The sequence below is a fragment of the Ascaphus truei genome, chromosome 2, assembly GCF_040206685.1.
Source record: "Ascaphus truei isolate aAscTru1 chromosome 2, aAscTru1.hap1, whole genome shotgun sequence".
Taxonomy (NCBI): domain Eukaryota; kingdom Metazoa; phylum Chordata; class Amphibia; order Anura; family Ascaphidae; genus Ascaphus; species Ascaphus truei.
The window spans coordinates 7,559,110-7,580,739 of NC_134484.1; the positions used below are offsets into that span (position 1 = coordinate 7,559,110).

The 21,630-nt window shown below is 48.2% G+C and overlaps 1 protein-coding gene and 1 long non-coding RNA gene across 4 annotated transcripts; both read right to left on the reverse strand.

Annotated features, from left to right (window-relative positions):
* Positions 1-1,347: 1,347 nt before the first annotated feature.
* LOC142475293 (uncharacterized) lies at positions 1,348-15,394 on the reverse strand. Its single transcript, XR_012790864.1, has 3 exons — positions 14,824-15,394; positions 4,376-4,565; positions 1,348-2,959 (listed from the first exon to the last, which is right to left on the reverse strand). It is a non-coding gene; the product is annotated as an uncharacterized LOC142475293 (long non-coding RNA).
* Positions 15,395-15,423: 29 nt separating this feature from the next.
* On the reverse strand, positions 15,424-21,222 carry LOC142475265 (uncharacterized). Of its 3 annotated transcripts, none has more exons than XM_075581213.1 (3): positions 21,004-21,222; positions 20,779-20,860; positions 15,424-18,881 (listed from the first exon to the last, which is right to left on the reverse strand). In XM_075581213.1, the coding sequence occupies exon 3, from the start codon at positions 18,809-18,811 to the stop codon at positions 17,609-17,611; it is 1,203 nt and encodes a 400-aa protein (XP_075437328.1). In that variant the 5' UTR covers positions 18,812-18,881; positions 20,779-20,860; positions 21,004-21,222; the 3' UTR covers positions 15,424-17,608. The 3 variants fall into 3 exon arrangements, with proteins under 3 accessions (XP_075437328.1, XP_075437327.1, XP_075437332.1); XM_075581212.1 differs by having other exon boundaries at positions 20,766-20,860; XM_075581217.1 differs by having other exon boundaries at positions 20,766-20,860; positions 20,999-21,222.
* Positions 21,223-21,630: the final 408 nt, after the last annotated feature.

The window sequence follows — 21,630 nt, forward strand, 5'->3', positions numbered from 1 at the left end:
GGGTGAATGTGTGGGGGTGGGATTACTGACTGGGTGACTGTGTGGGATTACTGACTGGGTGACTGGGTGGGATTACTGACTGGGTGACTGGGTGGGGTGACTGGGTGTGGGGTGACTGACTGGAGGGGTTACCTCTGGTGTCCTGCACACACGTTCTCTCTCCCCCATATACACACACACATATATACACACACACACACACACACACACACACACACACACACACACACACACACACACACAGTCTCTTTCCCCCATACACATACACACACACTCTCTCTCTCAATCTCTCTCTCACATACACATACACACACACTCTTTCTCAGTACCTCACAGTATCTCAGGAGCACTGGAGGGGATAGAGGGAGGGGAGAAACACCCGGCTACTATCTCCCGCCCCGCGCGGACAGCGGGAGAGCACCGGAGGGGAGGGCGGTATCTCCCGCCCCGCGCGGACAGCGGGAGAGCACCGGAGGGGGGGGCGGTATCTCCCGCCCCGCGCGGACAGCGGGAGAGCACCGGAGGGGGGGGCGGTATCTCCAGACCCGCGCGGACAGCGGGAGAGCACCGGAGGGGGGGGCGGTATCTCCAGACCCGCGCGGACAGCGGGAGAGCGCCAGGGGGGGGGGTGTATCTCCAGACCCGCGCGCCCAGCGGGAGAGCGCCAGGGGGGGGGGGTGTATCTCCAGACCCGCGCGCACAGCGGGAGAGCACCGGAGGGGGGGGGGCGGTATCTCCAGACCCGCGCGCACAGCGGGAGAGCGCCAGGGGGGGGGGGGTATCTCCAGACCCGCGCACACAGCGGGAGAGCGCCAGGGGGGGGGGGTGTATCTCCAGACCCGCGCGCACAGCGGGAGAGCGCCGGAGGGGGGGGGGGTGTATCTCCAGACCCGCGCGCACAGCGGGAGAGTGCCAGAGGGGGGAGAGTGCCAGAATGGGGGGAGAGTGCCAGAGAAGGGGGTGTATCTCCAGACCCGCGCGCACAGCGGGAGAGCACCGGAGGGGGGGGCGGTATCTCCCGACCCGCGCAGACAGCGGGAGAGTGCCGGAGGGGGGGGGGGGAGAGTGCCGGAGGGGGGGGGGGCGGTATCTCCCGACCCGCGCAGACAGCGAGAGCACCAGGGACCGGGGGCAGGATGTATCAGTGTATATATAAATATTTTAAAGTGCATTAAATTCCCCCCACCTCAAGTATCTGTTCAAAATCCTCCATGACCGGATCAGTGCAGGTCTTGTAAATGACAGGAGCTGGCACAATTGTACAGAAGGATATATAGAGGAGGAGGAGCAGCAGCAGACACACGCGCACACCCCCTCCCCCCATCATTACTTACCCGAGAAGGAAGGGTGGTTTGAAGTCCTGGCAACTCCATCCCGCTCACAGCCAATCAGCTATCAGCTAAAGGGATTTTTTTTTTTTTTCGAGCAGGGGATTTTATTTTGCAGAGTAGTGGAAAAGTTACTGGCCACGAGCCAATATCCGATCGCAGCTGGCGAGTTGGCGACCGGGTTTGTCGAGCACTGCTTATATGAATAGATGGTATAGTTGGTGCACTTGTAGATTACCTGCCGAGCACTCCAGTGCCCGGGCCTGCCAAGGAGCTTCACAAAGGATCCTGATGACGAGTGAATACAGGAACTACCGTCTGGGGCGATCCCACCCGGATGGCTGCTGCAGCCGCAGCGGAGGTCTGAGCCCAAACCTCTGGATGGACGCGCAGCGTCCGCTGTGTCCCTAACTGACTCTGGGTAATAAGGGGCAGGTTCCCTAACCTGGGGTCTGTCCCTGAACAACACAACACTACTGGTGGCTCAGGGCTATCTGGGGCCTAGGGGGCTGCTGGCCTAGTGCAAGGAGTCACTGACTCCTGCACCCTACCTTCTTTCCCTAGCTGCTCCTAACGCCGACTGACTAACGTGCTCCAAGCCCGCAAAATGTATCCGATCTCCCCTGCAGGGAGATCCTACAGCCCTATTGGCTACCTGGCGTCACCTGACTCTGCCCCTGTGCTCCCTGGGGGCTGACTCTTCTTGGGAGCTATTCTCCCTTGTGGGGGCCTCGCGCGCACTTCCTTTGTGCATGCGCCAACCTCTGTAGTGGCCGCCGGCTACTGCGACCCATTGCGCATGCGCAACTACATTGAAGATGGCGGCGCCCCTCGCGGGAGCCGCCGGGGTCCTCCAGAGCACCAGAGTGCTCCCTGCTCGGCCCCAACCCTCCAGGAACGCCGGCGGGGCTGCCGCTTGACTCCGGCAGCCCCCACCATCAGCGGAGGTAATGGGGGTCGCGGAGCAACTGGGGGAACCTTGCTACATCGGTTACAGGAGTAGCCGGAAGGTATTTAATAAGTGCACCAACACCGGTACCATCAGGTGGTGATCCCGCCTTGGGGGAGGACTCATTGGGGACACTGGGTTGAGTGACCAAGGGACTGCGTATATATATGACACGGTGTGGGGTGCACGCGGTGGTGGGAAGTGACATTACTCTATATGAGAGTGGACGAGCCACAGAGATATATATCATTGCATGTCTGCCATTTGTATACAGCAATCTATGTGTGTTATTCCTAATAGGTATAAACTGAGGTTATGCAATTACGTATTAGTAAACGGTCACAAAGCTGAAGTGTGTTATCATTGTTCTTACCTAGGGGAATCTCACTTATTTGGGATCCTGGATAAGTGGAGGCGCTGCCAAGACCCTAATATTACCCCAGGCTCCCAGTTAGCGGAGGCCCAGATCTCGCTGAGCCAGCAGGTACATACAGCTCTAGTAGTTGCTCTAGGTCAACAGGAAAGAGGGCTACATAATAAAAACAGTAATACAAATTTTCCGTCTTTATCTTCTTCCTCATTTTGTGTAAATCATGACTGCACTTTAGATACACTTAACTGTACAAACAGTTCACACAATTTACACATGATAGCCCCCCTCCCCCTGTCCATCCTTTTTTCTCTGAAAAGACAAGAAAATAAAAAATTAGTGCAGTTATGTGCATACTGTATTATGGCATTGTATAGCTACTCCATATTGGACTACAGTATGCAGATAGTACTGTCAAACTAGTCTTTACTGGAACTACTGTATACTGTAACTACTGTTAAATACTTTGTAACCAGATGGCTAGTGCTGCTCTCTCTGCATTAGTTATACTGCATTAATAGTAGCCAAAAGTGCGGTGTATACCAATTAAATCAGCAGAGGGTCCTTTGAAAAAGCGCCTCAGCGAAATGTGCGTCAGGTGGGAGGCGGTACCGGACTGACGTCATGACGTTATGACGATCACATGCAGGGAAGAGGGTGAGAGGCCCTGCTGAGTGCCGGCCTGACCGCGAGCTACTATCATGCCGATTTAATTGGTATACACCGCACTTTTGGCTACTATTAATGCAGTATAACTCTCCATTGAGCCAGCTTTAGTATTTATTGTTTCCTAAACCATGAAGATGGTGTTAGGAACATAGCAGCCACCTTTCGATATAAGACTGTTGCAGCGTTACTATAGCTCTTCCATCTTGTATGTTACATTGTACCTACACAGCAGCTGGCTGCTACTTTAAGTGTGTGTGTGTGTTACACTTGCGGCAACTCCCTCTATGTTCATATGTTTTTTTCCTCACCACAGACGTTTTAGTGCCATTAGCTACCTTCTGGATATTGTTGTTGCATTTTGATTCTTTCATTAATTAGGAGGCTATAACTTGATACGGACTAGAGCCGTGCCTCAGAGCCATTTAGCACACTTTGTGGGCTCTAATGCACTTCATTCATCAGTTTCTGCTATATCTCTGTATTTGTATTAACTAGGAGATTTGTCCATCTGTTGCTATTCTACCTCTAGCATCTTAGGTGCTCTTATATGAGCCGTTGCATTTTGGCGATATTGATTGTGCTATGTGACACAACATTTATTGATTCATCATCTGTGTATTTGTGCAGGAACTTTCATATGCTATATATTTGTAATTATCCATATGGTCAGTCCTCTGTTACCTGTGCAGAATGTATAGGCTTTTTAACTTTTTTATTGCTGGACTAAGGGTTTTTTTCCTCACTATTTGTGAGTTACTTCATTGCTAACTAGCAATTGGGTATAAAGATTCTCCCCTATGTCTCAGTTTTTGTATAGAGCACTTTAGTTTGTTTTATATGTCTTATCACCAGTGTTAGTTGTTTATTGTTTGATCATTTCACCATTTATTTTATATATTAATAATAAAGTATTGCTTACTAACTTGATACATCATTACATATCACTACAATGAGTGCTTTCAAAAGGGTGTTCTTGTCTCTTAGTTCTTAGTTCTATTAATATGCAGCAATATAAACAATTAGATATACTGTATTATATAGTTATATAAATATACTTACGCGTTAGTTACCGTTGGTGTCCTCGTGCGTTGTTTGGTTTTTCCGTGTGCATAATAGCACAAGGTGGTTTATGGCACAACGAGGCCAGAAGCAGCTAACCAGCGTTGGATATCTGCAATTCGGTGTCCGTTCCTGTACATCTCCTTAATTCTCATGCTGAGATCCTTTGAAATCTTTTTAACAGGCATTTCTGCGAGTAGAAAGAAATACAAGCACAAGAATATATATTCGATGTTTAGTCGATGTGTATTCAATGTGCAGTGAATCCACAAAATGGATGGTGTATTTATACGTTAATGACTCACATTACAGTACGCCCACTTTTAACACCTGTACCTCGTCGCCATGCATAAAAGGTTACACACTTTGCATAGCCCACCACTCGATGATCTGTATCTGAACTTGCCCTTGTCCAGATACTGCATTGTGCCATCTGCTTACATGGATCAACCCCTGATTCTACGGACGCAGGAAGCCACTGGCCTCTGCCGTGCCTATCACACAGAAAAAGCGAAAGACGGCAGCCGTTTCCAAGCCAAGGCCAAAGCGACAGGCTAAGGCTAATAAAGAAAACCTTCTGCTGACCCCAAAGGCTAAGGGTTTTAATACACGTAAGCCTTATTCTGTCAAGAAGAAATTCGGTGATGTACACTCAAGGCAAAACAAATGGCAGCCAACCCATCGAACCCGCAGGCCACTTCCTCGATTACGCTTCAACGTCTCTGCCTCTTCTCTCCTGGAAATTTACAGCCTATCTTCTCCACTGCTCTTCGACGACGCTGCCGCTGGTGTCCCTGAAATCCACGGGTCACTTTCTCCATTACGCTTAGACGACGCTGCCGCTTCTCTCCCTGAAATCCACAGGTCACCTCCTCCATCCTTCTTTGACGACACTGCCGCTTCTCTCCAGGGAACTCCCATCTCATCCTATGTAGCACCCATCCACCCAGATGTCCACAGCACGCCATGCATAAGAACCAGCTCGTTAGACCGCATGCTGAATGGGTTAAGTGTGTATATCCCCGGGAACTCTACTATGCTGGTAAAGATAGATCTGCTTTTAGAGACCATGCTAAATATGGATCAACGGATGGAGAAGATGAATCAATGGATGGAGAAGATGGATCGACGGATGGAGAAGATAGAGACTGACATAGCGGGGATACGTAATTTGCTCAGTGATCATGCCCCTGTATCCCCAATGCAGGAGGGTGGCATGGATGTGATGAATGGGACCTTCGACCGCCTTCCAACACCAAGCGCACCCCCTCCACCAGAAGAATTTGTGTACATGTATGCCGTTGAGGAGGATAACATGACAACCCCGTCAAGACCATGCCAGGAGACAACACGGCGACCAAGACAGGAGGAAAGCTTCCTCCCAGACAACCTACCCTCGCCCACCGCCACAAGCACACCCGCTCCCAGAAGCCAACCTACATACGCTTGCATCGATACGGTGCCCGACATCATCCTGTGGGAGCTGCCACTGACACTCAGGGAGAAGTATAGGGTGATGAGTGCTGGTTTACCTCAGAAGTATGGCATGTTAATTTTTAAGCACCACGTGTCCTACTTGGTGTACTGCGGGTGGGCCAAAAATGTCAACTACGAAGGAAATCGCGAAGAAAGGGCACTTCCTGAAAATTTAAGAAGGACTATTGTGAAAGAATTGCGGCGCTATTTTTCAATTTCAGATCCTTTAATGAAAATCGTTCGAGACTCCATTAATGGCATTTTGCACCATACAAGGCATCGGCACTGGAAGGACAATCTGGTGGGGATCGAATTTGCGTGACTGTTCAACTGTTGTTTATTTTTTGACTTGTTGCTTTTTTTAACTTGTATTAATAAAGAAATGATTTTACTTACTGTACACAAGACCTGTACAATTCCAGTCCTCGAGGGCCGCAAACATGTCCAGTTTTCAAGGTTATCCTTAAAACCGGGTCTGTTTGTGGCCCTCGAGGACTGGAGTTGTGCAGGCCTGACTGACTGTTCTGTACACCATCCTACTGTAAATGTTGTGACTTTCTGTACTTTAATAAAGGAGATGTTGCGTGTTTTAAATTTTATGAATAAAGAATTTTTTTTACTAACACCATACTGTTGTGCTGTACATGTTTTAACTTTCTGTACTTTAATAAAGGAGAAGTTGCGTGTTTTAACTCGTATTAATAAAAAAAATGTTTTTACTTACTATACACAAGACCTGCACAATTCCAGACCTCGAGGGCTGCAAACAGGCCTGGTTTTCAAGGTTATCCTGAAAACTGGGCCTGTTTGCGGCCCTCGAGGACTGGAGTTGTGCAGGCCGGACTGACTATTCTGTACACCATCCTACTGTAAATGTTTTGACTTTCTGTACATAAATGTTTTCACTAGCAGTAAACCATACACCTGTTAATGTTTTTAATTGCTGTACACTTTAAATGTTTTTAAATTGTATTTGTAAACACGTCCCAAAAGTCACGCCACTAATATGTCCTGCCCCTAAATCACGCCTCTAATCAAAGCTACGCCCAAGACACGCCTATGATACACCTATGTTACGCCTATGTTACGTCTCTAACCAATATCTTTTTTTTTTCTGTATAAAAGTCATTACCCTATGAGTAATAAATTGAGAAAAAGGATTTGAAACCTGGCTTGCGTTACGTTTCATTTCGTTCGTCTACCAGGCCTGAAAGTTCATCAAAGATTGAAGATAACAGTGGCAGGGCGTGAAAGCTTCTCGGGAAGTCTGCTGCAAAATTGTGCAGATGGTGTATCCAGTCACAAGGCTTCAGTTTTCTTGGCAGAGGAAAGTCTCCTCTCAGTACTGAAGCATAGGCGAGGAATTTAGGTTTTCCTTCAATGACCTTTCGCCTTTTGAAGTCTCCATCATCATAGATACGGGAAAAATCCGGTGATACACACCAATACCCTCCAATAACACCGGGATCAATACGAAAAAAACATGGATCGATACATAACTTTTTCCTTATTGCACACTTCCACACATGAGCATCTGGTGAAAATGTGTAAAAGTCATAGTTTTCGATAAAATATGATAAATTTGACCAACTGTTGCCATCTTATCATCTGTTGCATTAATCGCGGCCCATATTAAATAAGCGTACGTTCTGTCGGGTTTTTGGAACATGGACTGCGGTGGTGCACTCATGCCGGAACTCTCAGGACAATAAAACACCAGACACTCTGCATGTATTTTTTAATATGAAAAGCCTAAATTGATACATTATTGTTACTTCTTCAGTCCCAAGGCCAATTTACAATGGACCACTGTGGTATTCTTTTAAACACCTGCAAGTCGACACATTACTGAAGCGCATGCACTTTACAATTCATGAATATCTGCCATCTGGCGGATACACGAAGATTTGCAACCAATTAAATCCAAACCATTATCAATAAACACATCAACCGCGGGTGTAAATGCAACATGAATGCGGTATGAATGCGGTATGAATGCAGCAAGAACGTGGTGAAGTGTGGTTAAGTGCGTGGCATTCGGAAAAAATCCCGGAAAAAATTCGGAGATGTTGGAGAATAAGCGGGGCCGTGGCTGTAAAATAAATTGTAATTTATTCCAGCATTTGCCATACACACATAGTAACACAGTTTACACAATTAACACACTTACTGGGAACGGGGCTAAAGAATAAAATCTTCCTTTGATCAAATTGTCACAAATGACCTCTGTAGGAGCCCTTTTCAATGACCGGTAGGTACTCACAAAAGTCCTGGAATTGATTACAGTATGCAATGCTAGCCGCGACCGCTATGTTCTCAAAAAGCGATTCTTAGAAACATTTCTGACTTAAAATCTGAGGCTGGCTTGCGTCTATTGATCACAGAGCATCTTTGAATTTGCTGCTGTTGGTTTGGCGCTTAGAATCTCTCCTCCTGATTGGCTGCAAGGTTACTTATGGGTTTCAGTGTCCCATTCACAAACCTCTACAGCCTATCAGAGTGTGGGAATTCTCCTGCCAGCCAATCAACGATTAGCCGGTATTGTAAAGCCGGTAGGCACCTTTTCTCATTCTGCTAAGGGTCATGCACCAACCTGGCACCTCTGTGTGACAGTGAAGGGGTCCCCAGGCCATTAATAAAGGTATGTGGCCCAGATAGGTGCCCCTGAACCAGGTTGGAAATTGTAGAGTATCAGCTCTGCAACCCAACGAGGGTAATAATACTGTAAATGTATTCAAAATGCCGGTGTCTCTTCCCCAGAAATAAGGAGACGAGAGTAATACCATGTATAAACTGTATAAGCCATGAAACAGGGTCCCCGGAGTCATAGTGGGTAAAGGTAGAGTATCAGCTCTGCAGCCCACTGATGCCGGCAACCCTGTAATTATGTTAGAACAGTCTGTGTGTATCCTGTCAGGTATAAGGGGCACATGTGTATAAATCATGTGACAGGGTGCCCGAGTCAGATAAAGTGACTGTAGAGTGTCAGTTCTGCAGCCCAGGGCTGCCTAGTAATGTGTATTAATGTGTCTAAAATGCATTTATTACACTAATACATTTGGACACAGGCATTATACCCCAGAGTGCAGTACATATCGGGATTCTCAGCGTACCCTTACCATACCCTGCATAGGACACTGAGTAACCATTCTAAGGTTGGTTATTAGCTATACAGTAGATGTGTTTCTGCATTGATATGTGATGGCTTCATAGCCCCACTTATACGTTATAGTGGGGTCCTATACCCCAACTCACACCCACTTTATTTTAATTTGCACTTTAGATTATAGGCTAGCCTCAGTTGAGGCATAGGTTCACTTACCTGTACTATTTTAATTTTGAGTTATCTCCCAATAAAGATTATTTTAAATAATTCATCATTACATTATTATATTCATTCCGGTGTTATCAGTGGAGTAGCCTTTTCAGAGTGCTCTCGTTATAGGGGTTTCTTTTTCTATTGTTGTACATTTACATTTCAGTCAGGCAAGACAGCGGATACATTAAGCATTCACTATTGTTATGTTAGTTATGGTCAACCATCCCCAGGGATGAGTCATGCATAGTGTAAGTCCAGACTTCTGATACTCCCTGTGGAGATGACTCCAGAGTGTCTACAGAAGTCCGGGGCTTCAAAAGGTACCAACCTGGTGAAAGTGTTAAAAGTCAGGAAATGTACACTGGCGACACACTTTATTCGAGCTCGGCTAGTCCCACGAATTCGGGTATACCCGGGTGTATTGAGGTTTGTGACCGAGTGCATTGGGTTATTTTCCAGGCAGGGATTGAAGCATTTTATTCCCGCTGGCTGCAATACTGCACAGTATATATATATACTGCATTACAATTCATGAATTTATGCCATCTGGTAGACACGCGAAGCATTGCAGCCTATTAAATCCTAATCATTATCATTTAACAGATCAGCCGCCCGTCAGCCAGGCATGAACCCAGGCTGGGAAGGCAAACGTAACGGGGCTTGTCAGAGGTGAGGAGCGGCGCATTCCAGGTATCTGCCAGGTACATACTGGGTATTTGCTCGAATAAAGTGTGTCGGTGCAGTATATAAACAGTTTGCCTAGCAGATGTCCGGGTATCCTGGAGAAAGGTAGACTTTCTGCTGCCGTGCAAGGGGGCTTGGTCAGGTATGCTAAGCGGGTTAAGTGTGAGATTAGCGCATGACCCTTAGCATACCGTGAAGCCCTTTGCCCGGTTGCAGGAACTGCTGGCAAACTTGCCATTGGGTGGGAATTCGCTTCCCATGCCAAGATTGGCTGTGTATCACCCAGATAGGCTTGGGAGGGTTTTATAAACCCGTGCAGGCTATCGGTGTGTGTTTTTCTATGATCCATCCAAAAGTATAGCGTGCGATACAGAGACGATACCATCGCAACCAAGGATTGTACCCCGCTATGGAAGTTTGTTAGAACTAAGGACTTGTAAACGAATTCTGCAAGGGCAGAACGAAGATTTTTCTTTTGGTGGAGAAACGGGCTGCAAGCGGCGCCCCTAGCCAAAGACGGTTTTGCGTCTCTTGTTTGCGTATCAACCCCGCTCCTGGGAATTGATACCTAGAGACTGCATTTCGTGGACTTTCGTTCTGGAAACCATTTATTTTGTTTGACCTAATCCCCGTAAGTGTTATTTCGTAAATCAAGCTGTGTGTTTCTTGTGGGAATAAATTACAATTTATTTTATCTCATGTTTTGTCAATCAAAGGATCCAGGTATATATTTGTAGGATAAGCATTGGTCTCCCGTGACACTCTGCCTCTTAGCATATTGAGCCCACTCGCAGTCCAGGCTCCACAGTCTGGGTTTGGGCAAATGGTGGCCGGATTGCCCTGTGTTAGCTCAGGACGGAGGTACTCAAGTATAACTGCAGTACTCAGCCTGTTCTAACACCTTGGCATCCCGAGGCTTTCATGTCCAGACTCCGCACAGACCCATAGGCACCAAGCTTGGTAGCCACCTGGTCCCTCGGGACCCAGGACTTGGAAATCCCTCAGTTCATTGACAGGTTATCAGTACATATACATATTAAACATAACTCTTCAATAAAATATACTGTGTCCTGTATCTTCTGTGATAGTAATGTGTAAGTCCCCGTTCTGGTCAGGGATGGAATAAGGGGATAAACTGTCTATTCTTTCTAGGTTCATCCCCGCCACACTCTAGAAATGACTTTAAACATTTTACACACCAAAACCACTCACAGCTTTATCATATAGCTGGAGCATCCCCTGAACCCCTATACTAGGTTCAGGGTACCTGGCCATCTCTCATTATACTAGAGACACCCTGTATGTTCCAGGTATACATTAACCCCTTCATGCCCCGTTTACCTTGTCTGGATCATGCTGCAGCAGGAATCCTGGCGTTGCGTCGCAAGAACGTTTTCAGGATAGGAGTTTGCCCGGAGCAATGTGCTTTGATATATCCGAGAATCTCACTTGATTCCCGGATACATCTTTTGGGGTGTCCTGTAAGTTTGGAACCCCGATACACAGCCACATTCTGTAAAAACTTTCTCCGGCAAACCCACCCTGAAACTTACAGCCTAGAAATCTGGTCCCAGCAGCCTCAGAAAGGCAAAACACACAAAAATCTTTAATGTCGCATAATTTGCAGTCACAGCAATGCCTTTCTGACATCTAGGTCCAAGAGCTGACACTCTAAAACATGGATCAGAGGTAACCCAGTGGGCTTAACCTTTAATAGTGAGCCTGGGTACCCCTTCACTGTCACAGTGACTAGGAGGGGGATATCAAGGAGTGATAAATGGGGTGGAATTAGAGTGACAAGGGGAGGATCAGGGAGTGACAAGGGGGGTGGAATTAGAAAGTAACAAGGAGGGGGGGCAGAGTTTGACAAAAGGGAGAGGGGGACAAGAAGTGACAAGCGGTGGGATCAGGTACAGACAAGGGGGGACCGTGATAAGTGGGGGGGGGGGGGGAGACAGTGATAAGTGGGGGTGGGGAGACAGTGATAAGTGGGGGGGAAGACAGTGATAAGTGGGGGGGAAGACAGTGATAAGTGGGGGGGGAAGACAGTGATAAGTGGGGGGGGGGGAAGACAGTGATAAGTGGGGGGGGAAGACAGTGATAAGTGGGGGGGGAAGACAGTGATAAGTGGGGAGGGGGAGACAGTGATAAGTGGGGGGGGAGACAGTGATAAGTGGGGGGGGAAAGAAAGCGATAGGTGGGGGGGAGACAGCGATAAGTGGGGGGAAGACAGCGATAAGTGGGGGGGGAAGACAGCGATAAGTGGGGGGGGAAGACAGCGATAAGTGGGGGGGGAAGACAGCGATAAGTGGGGGGGAGACAGCGATAAGTGGGGGGGAGACAGCGATAAGTGGGGGGGAGACAGCGATAAGTGGGGGGGAGACAGCGATAAGTGGGGGGGAGACAGTGATAAGTGGGGGGGGAAAGAAAGTGATAGGTGGGGGGGAGACAGTGATAAGTGGGGGGGGGAGACAGTGATAAGTGGGGGGGGGAAGACAGTGATAAGTGGGGGGGGAAGACAGTGATAAGTGGGGGGGGAAAGAAAGTGATAGGTGGGGGGGAGACAGTGATAAGTGGGGGGGGGGAGACAGTGATAAGTGGGGGGGAGACAGCGATAAGTGGGGGGGAGACAGCGATAAGTGGGGGGGAGACAGCGATAAGTGGGGGGGAGACAGCGATAAGTGGGGGGGAGACAGTGATAAGTGGGGGGGAGACAGCGATAAGTGGGGGGGAGACAGCGATAAGTGGGGGGGAGACAGTGATAAGTGGGGGGGAGACAGTGATAAGTGGGGGGGGAAGACAGTGATAAGTGGGGGGGAGACAGCGATAAGTGGGGGGGAGACAGCGATAAGTGGGGGGGGAGACAGCGATAAGTGGGGGGGAGACAGTGATAAGTGGGGGGGGAAAGAAAGTGATAGGTGGGGGGGAGACAGTGATAAGTGGGGGGGGAGACAGTGATAAGTGGGGGGGGAAGACAGTGATAAGTGGGGGGGGAAGACAGTGATAAGTGGGGGGGGAAGACAGTGATAAGTGGGGGGGGGAAGACAGTGATAAGTGGGGGGGGAAGACAGTGATAAGTGGGGGGGGGAAGACAGCGATAAGTGGGGGGGAGACAGCGATAAGTGGGGGGGAGACAGCGATAAGTGGGGGGGAGACAGCGATAAGTGGGGGGGAGACAGCGATAAGTGGGGGGGAGACAGCGATAAGTGGGGGGGGAGACAGCGATAAGTGGGGGGGAGACAGCGATAAGTGGGGGGGAGACAGCGATAAGTGGGGGGGAGACAGCGATAAGTGGGGGGGAGACAGCGATAAGTGGGGGGGAGACAGCGATAAGTGGGGGGGAGACAGCGATAAGTGGGGGGGAGACAGCGATAAGTGGGGGGGAGACAGCGATAAGTGGGGGGGAGACAGCGATAAGTGGGGGGGAGACAGCGATAAGTGGGGGGGAGACAGCGATAAGTGGGGGGGAGACAGCGATAAGTGGGGGGGAGACAGTGATAAGTGGGTGGGGGGAAGAAAGTGATAGGTGGGGGGGAGACAGTGATAAGTGGGGGGGGGAAAAGAAAGTGATAAGTGGGGGGGGGGGGGGAGAGACAGTGATAAGTGGGGGGGGAAAGAAAGTGATAAGTGGGGGGGGAGACAGTGATAAGTGGGGGGGGGGAAAGAAAGTGATAAGTGGGGGGGAGACAGTGATAAGTGGGGGGAGAGTGATAAGTGGGGGGGGGGGGGGGGAGACAGGTGCGACTTCGTTAGCAGAGTTTTAAAGGGTCAGTCTCTACCAGGGCCAAACTGTTTCCTAGGTCCACACTGTACTAATGGCAGTGACATGTTTAAGGGGGTCAGTACCTCCTAGGGGCAAAGTGTACTAATGGCAGTGACATGGTTAATGGGCCAGACCCTCCAAGGGGCAAACTGTACTAACGGCAGTGACAGGGTTACGCGACATTTGCACCTCTCAGTCGGCCTGAGAACAAAAGTTGAACAGTCCACCTGTTTTGCCGAAGGTTATCCAACAAATGCTAATAGCAAAGGCTTGGCTGCTTTTGTGTTTTTAGGAAATGAATTACAAGTTGAATTTCTTAGGGGCCTCTGAATGGGGAAATATTTGTCAATTACGTGATTTTTCCCCGTTATCCGACCCTGTCCTAATTAGAGAACCCGTAAAGGGTAGGTGGGGAGGGGACTCTGGCTGTATCAGGACTTGCCGATCACACGGCGACAACACACACACGAGAAAGAGGAAGCCAACCCCCTCCCAAGTCTAATATTAAATGTTTTTAAATAAAAAATATTTTAAGTGTTAGATAGGCATCAGTTACCCAAGAGAGACCCCGTAAACAGGTCACTGGAATTGGCGCACTTTGGTCCTAGGCGGGACTGCATCTTTAAGGGGTTATATCTGCATTACTGATGCCTTTTTTTAAACAAAAACGCAACAATGAAAGTACTTAATCGTGAGGTTATTTTGTAAACACGGCGAGTTGGGACTTGGGGGGAGAGGGGGCGTTTAACTTCCTCCGATGTCACTGTGTGTTTAGCAAGCGCTGGACAGACAGAGATCCCCCACCCCCCCTCTTATGTTTACTACTTGTCCACAAGGACGGGGTAAATAACAAAACATTCTCAGAGTCAGGCGCCCAAGTAATGCCACGCCTAAAATTTCCAACTAAGCAAAGGCATCCACATATTAATGAGGGCGATTAGAACCTGGAGATAATTGTTGAGGATACACGTAGAGGAGAGGTAAGGAGCAGGACGATCCGTTAGGAGGAGGTTACAGCAGTTGAGATGGGAAAGACTAACGGCGTGTATACTGCAAGTGTTGTAAGCTGAACCCAGACAATAAATTGTCCAATAAGGTGCCTCAGAGTCAATGTAGTACTCACTGCAATGAGTATGTGTAAAGTAGCCTGTGTACCATAAAAAGCAACTGGCCCAGCAAAGGGCACCAAGTGTTGCAAGCACTCACGATTAGGGGGATAATGGTGTCGTGATCCGGTCATCAATATCTGCAGCGTTGCACCGCCAACCCTCTCGTGACTGAAGCATCACCTGGGGTGGTCACGCGACCGGCGGTGTTCTCCTCTGCTGTGGGTGACTGTGGACCGGTGAGCTCCGCGTCTCAGCTGGGCTGCTGGCCTCTGCAATAAAGCGCTGTCTCTGGCGTGTCTGCAGCGTGTGACGAGATGGTCACGTGACCGGCGGGGCTCCCCCTCGTGTGCAGCGAGTACTCGGCGTGCAATCCAGCATACAATGGCATGTAAAAACTTCCAGCAAGGGCAGGAAGAATAGCGAATCCATCAGCCACACTCGTCTGTTTCAATAAACATTTTGTAGTCACCACCTACGCTTTCATCCTGCTTTATTTTTCGGGCAGTGCTCCGCTATTCTTCCTGCCCTTGCTGGAAGTTTTTACATGCAAGTGTTGTAACACAACCGCTTCCAAACCATCGATGGCATTCTTCCAGAACTAGAGGCATCTCACTAGATTACATTTGTAGCTCTTCTGCTGAAAATACACAACCCATCACATTTTTGCTTTACCCTCTGTAAGCAACACACCACAAGATCTATAAAAAATAAAGCATTAATGCTTTTTATTAAAAGAGTAATTCACGCAAGTAAAATCGGTTGTTTCTGTTTCGTCGGAATGAGTAGCGATTGTAGCTTTGAGCCTCTACAAGAGGCTGTAACTAGTGTCCCGTACCCACAGTGCCGACCCTACAGCCGTGAAAGGAATACGAAAAACAAAGACTTGCCATGATTGGTAGACCTGAGAGAGGCCTCGTTCTCCCCTGTTCCTCCTGCATCATCCACCGGCGACTTCAAAAGTAAAGTATTACCGAACAGCAGTTCATGTTTGCAATCCTGAAAATTATCATTCCGACACACAAAACAATAACCACCTCAAAACCAAAAGGAAGGGAAACCCTTTCACAGAATTTCACCGATTGCTACAGCTGCAGGTCCCCTCTCTAATCACCTCCTCCCACCAGCAAATACACAGTGTTAGTCATTACTGTGGTACAAAGAAACGCATGGGATGGTATCACACAGCATCAGATCACAAGGATCTGATGTTGGGCGATATATTCTCCAGGAGGAAAAGGTTGCAGTGTTCCCCTTTTCCCTCTGGAGAGTGGTAGGGGAGAAACATTTGGGGCCATGAGGGGTGTTCCTGTGACCTAAAGCGGCTGAGTTATTACACGGAGGACGTACATGTGTAGTCAGACTTCCTGGGATTAACGCAGCAGGAAGCGCCTTCTCCGGACCCGCTGCATTTCGCTTTTTGCTGCAGCTCCGGGGACACCATGTCTGGCTAAGTTTGTACCGGCTGTTGGGATCGGGTCATGATGTTACTGGAACCCTCTTATCTGCCACAATTGGTGGTGAAGGGACTGAAAAGGAGGAACGCAAAGAGTGAGGGGCTGCCTCCCAAATATTATGAATATGGAACACTGGTTTGGAAGGAGAGGCGACTATATGCAGGGGTTGGCTGGCTTGGGGAGGGGGTGGGGAAATATTGACCCCTGGGCTGCTCAGATTTCCTAATGGTGGAAGGGGAGGAGCAGAGCTGCGTTCACGGCTGCTATTGCAGTCACATAACTGCGGAGGCGCAGTGAGCTCCCCTTGGCTGGCCTTTGTTCTCCTCTGCTTCTCTACAGCCCCATGTCAGCAAGTGGTTGTGTGTCTATGTTGATCAGTGTGAGTGTGTATATATACATACACACTAGTATGTGCGTGTGTGTTTATGTATGGTGGATGTATTTATGTGCATGTATCTAGTGTATATGTATAGTGAATGCATGTGTGTGCATAATTCATGTATCTGATGTGAGTATGTTTTACGGTATTGGTATGTGTATGTATGTGGAGTACAGTATGTTACTGATGTGTATGTTTTAGTATGGAGTTTCTTGGTGAGTATTGTGTTAGAAAATATTCTAAATAAATGGTGCATGTATCTGACGTGTATATATAGTGCATGAATCTGGCATATGGGTTCATGGTGCACGTGTGTGTGAGCATGATGCACGTATCTGGCATATGGGTTCATGGTGCACGTGTGGTTTGTGTGTGAGCATCGTGCACGTGTGGTTTGTGTGTGAGCATGGTGTACGTATCTGGTGTATGCGTCTGTATGTTGCATGTATGTGGTGTTTCTGTGCGCAATATCTGCCATGTATGTTCTCATGCACATTATCTGATACGGTTGTGAAGTGTTGTAGTGTGTGTAACACCTGGGCTGGTGGGCTAACTTTGCCCCCGAGCCCCAAAATTAGCCAGCCAACGATTGTAGTTGTGTATAGATAGTAATCATTATACAGAACATATTTTCCACATGTTTGAATGTAAAAATTTATATGTATGATATAAAGCGTATCAATCCCCTTTATATATAATTTGTTTAAAAACCCCACAGTCTATTAAATGTCAACAAATTGTAAAATTAAAGTTCTATATTAAAATTTCCCCATCCCTGGTCTTTGCAAAGTGGTCCAAACATCTGTAAAAAGATATACTTGGTCCATAGTGGAGTTTAATTTAATGGTGTTCTGACTCACCCCCAAGACTTGAACTCAGTAACAAGCCATAAGCTGAATGACTAGGTCAAGTATATCAAAATGTACTCAATTGGTTCGCCTCTCATTGATCTCTCGAGATATATAAAACATTCAGATAATCCTCGTCTTTTTGAGAACATCACAGAACCTTGTGGCTGCTTCCAGTAACATACAATGACATCCACTTATTTACAGTAGCCAAGTGTCCGTGTGTTGTATGCAATAACACGACTGTAACAAAACCTCGCTGAGTTCAAGGTAACTCTGCGTCTGCCAGTTGGAAAGCAATCTGTGGGAGTTAAACACTTGTAGTTTAGGAGTTCCTGCTTTCAAAAGGTCATATAAACAAGACCAGCGGGTCTGTAGTGCCACCCGGGTCCTGCGGTTTAGGATGATGCCCCTAATAGTCTTCTTAACCCTGAGCTCCTTCAATGAAGGCAAATCTAGATGGCTGAAGACCAGTCCGCGGCTTTGAGAGACGTCCAATAACTCCAAAGACTTGGATTCTACTGGGTAAGAGACTCCCAAGTCCTTTACCGGGACCAAAACCTGGAGGATCAACGTCTTCAGCTTTGGAAGCGACCTGGTAAGTTCTTGCATCGTCTCTGGTCGGACCCCCTTAAACACCCAGAAGTAGTTCAACTCCAGGGTGCTCAGGTGTTGGAAGTGTGTGAGGAGGGCCACTGAATGCTCGGACCAATCAAAGGGAAGCTTCATGCGGTTCAGTTTGGGGGAGGTGCGGGTCAGCCGCTCAAAGAGAGTCTGAAAGCTGTTGAACTGGTCCGTCTTAGCCAGGCATATCTGGGCCATGCTGCCGGGAGGGTAGAAATCCAGAGGCTCCAAGTGTGTTAAGGTCCAATTCAGTTCGAGCTCCTGCAGTTCTCCGCAGTGGACACTCTCCAGGAACTGAAGAAGGAAGTCTGCCCACTTGGTCCTCTGATCACCTAGGTCGAAGCTGGCGCGGAGGACCAGCAGGCTGGCTCCGCGAGAAGTCAGGTGATAAGCGTACTGGTGCACCCACTCTTTCCACCTCTCGAATTCCCTGAAGGACACCAGCACCCCGTCCATGTAAGATAGGAAGGCCCCCAGCCTCATGAAGTCTGCCACTCTCCAGAGCCGAGGGGTGCGCATCAGCTTGCTCCAGTTGGAGCAGACCAGGGCGGCTGTGCATTTCTCCACCTCCGAAAGGAAAGAGAAGATGTGAAGCTGGCAGTCAACAGGTAGCAAGCTGAAGGGGAAGGGACACTGGTTCTTGGACTTCTGACCTCTCGGTCCATATGGCAATTTCTCAGAGGCAGCTGGGAGCTCGGGAGAAGATGGACCTCCAGTTTCTGATGAAATCTCTATTCCAGGAGAAGGATCCTGCCGCAGGAGCTTTCTTTCTCGAGACATTTTACCACCTCCTGTATATATTACATACTGCAGCACAGAGAGGACGCCAACTTCTGCCGTCTCGTTACAACTGTGCAAACAAAAAGGAAGTTCCAGAAATCAACATCATTTCATTTTAAACGTCATTAATTGTGGACTACAACATGGTTGGGCAACTCCAGTCCTCAAAGGCCACCACCAGGTCAGGTGTTCAGGATTTTCCTGCTTCAGCACACGTGGTGCAGTCGGACCTGATCTGAAGCAGGGATATCCTGAACCCCTGTTGGTGGCCCTTGAGGGCTGGAGTAGACCTGGGGTGGTCAACAAGAGCCCTCTTTCTTTACCAGCTGCAGGAATGGATAAACTTCTTTAATAATAAATATATTTGTTCTTGTATAGCACCAATAGTGCATGTAACTCAACAATTTCCCCTTCCAATGACCGTACAATCTCATTTTGACACCAGGTCCCCCAAAGAGCCGACACTGCAGGGGAAGCATTGTAATTAAAGTGCAAATATTTTAAGCGCACCTGGAGTTAAACAGGAGTTCTACGTAAACAATTGTCATTTTAATTTTTCAAAGAAGCATCTCATTAAATTATCTACACATCTGCAACTGAATCCAGATTATAGACGGACAAATCTACCGATGACATTCAATGCGAATATGGCATTTCTTCGTGGGAAGAGAGGGGGAGGCAGGGAGAAGGGGGGGAAGGGAGGCTTTTGAACTAAATTGGATTTGCAAATGGATATTTGTAGGTGGATTGGACAGTTAAAAATGTGTGCCAATACTCCTGAAACCGCCAACGTTTTCCCTTTACACAAATGTCATAACACTCGATTCGCCCCTCACAACCTTAGATGATTGGAGTAGCTCAGAACTCCTGTACCGGTTCCGGGTGACTGGGGCCTTCACCGAGTGTCCCCATTAATCTAGGGACCGCTTGTCTGTTTCAGGGACACCTCACATCCCTGTGCCCCGTTTTACCTTTCTGGTCTGTGCTGAAGCAGGGAAACCTGTGGTGAGTCGCACAAGCGTTTAAGGGGAGATATTACAGGGATGATGTGTCTACATGCATCCAACCTGATTCCTAGGTACATTTTTAGGGGAACCAGCCACTCTGGGCCTTGTCTACTTAGACAATCCGTCAACACTTTCCCTGCAAACCCCCCCTTGAAACTCATATCACCACCACCTCTGGTTGCTGGCACTCCTGGAAAGGTTATTTAAAAAAAAAACAAAAAAAAAACATAACATACTTTATTACCGCACAATTACAGGTTATGCAGATACAACACTGGATCCAAAGACTGAGCCACCTGTAGTGAAGCAGGGATATCCTGACCTGTTCGCGGGCCTTGAGAACTGGAGTCGGCCACCACTAAGCTAAACGTTGCCAGCCTGCAAGCCGGATTTAAAACCTCACTATACTGCTGGGTAATGTAGCCAATCAGGATGGAGGAAGCTGCCCAGCCCCCTAGCAACAGCCCTGCTCGCCCCAACCTAGTCAGGTCACTAAGTCCAGAGAGCCAATACCGGCATACACGTACACGCCCAGAGGGGTAATACCGGCGTACACGCCCAGAGGGGTAATACCGGCGTACACGCCCAGACGGGTAATACCGGCATACACGTACACGCCCAGAGAGGTAATACCAGTGATATAATACACATACACGCCCAGAGAAGGTAATACACATACATGCCCCGAGAGATAATACCAGATACACACATACACATACATACACGTCCAGTATTACCTCATTTTTTTACTGGACATTGTATCCACATACAGGACAGTCCGGCTCAGTACTGCACACCTGGCCCCCTTATGATTGGCTGCTAGAAATATAATAATATATTGAGCGAAGCTCTCCTCGCCCCTGAGGGAATACACAGCCCCTAGTTCGGGGTACACAGCAGGTATAATGTGTGTTGTTATTTTTTTTTGGGGGGGGGGGGTAGTTTACCTCTGCTCTTTACCTGTCACTCTCTCTGCTCTGCCATCTTCTCCCTTGTCCTCCTGCTGTCGGCGTGTTCGTGTTCACAGGGTGTCAATAAAGTTCTGGGGGTGAAAAAAAATATATACCTATAAGCATATACACTCCTGTTTCCATGGAGACGCAGCCCTGGGTCACTTCCTCCCCCGCCCCCAGGTACCGAGGTTGCCGGTTAGGGGAGAGGAGGTGGGTGTGTTACATACATTACCTTCCACACTGATACTCCTCCTTGCACTTCCTGGACGCTTCCTGTCACGTCATCAACTGGCGACGCGTTCCGAGCAATCAAGAAAAGGACCCCTTACTGTTCTCAGGAGGGAATGGTCGGTGGCCACCAAGTAACGCGAGAAGCTAAGCGCGGTAAACCCCCAACCGGGAAAATTAAGGTTTCGTAGGAGGGGAGCACGTTCACCGGGCAGTGGCCATTTTGCTACACCCAGAATGTGAGCAGGGGGCTCAACGGAAGTCGGTCGGCGGCCATCTTTGTACACCCAGTGCTGGGTGGTATCAATTTTCATTGATTAAAAAAAATGATAATAACTTGCGGTGTTAAAAGCAAATCTTAAAATAAGATTCCTGTCACCTCTCCCTCCCTATATTCATTGCAGCTCCCCCCCCTCCCCTTATCTGCTGGTTTGCTTGTGATTCAAGGGTAAATGGCTATTTTGAAGAGGGTTTTTTTTTTTTGTTTTTTTAATTGAGGTCTAGAATCAACTTCTGATTTTAAGAGGGCGGTGTGATTAAAATAACAGTGTCTATGATATGGATAAGTTCACAGTCAGGACCGGGTTACTTACTGTCCACAATATTTGACATTTAGAGCACACCAGGCCTC

Coding starts and splice junctions, on each gene's coding strand:
- LOC142475265 (XM_075581213.1), bottom strand. CDS start 18,811: ATGTCTCGAGAAAGAAAGCTCCTGCGGCAGGATCCTTCTCCTGGAATA.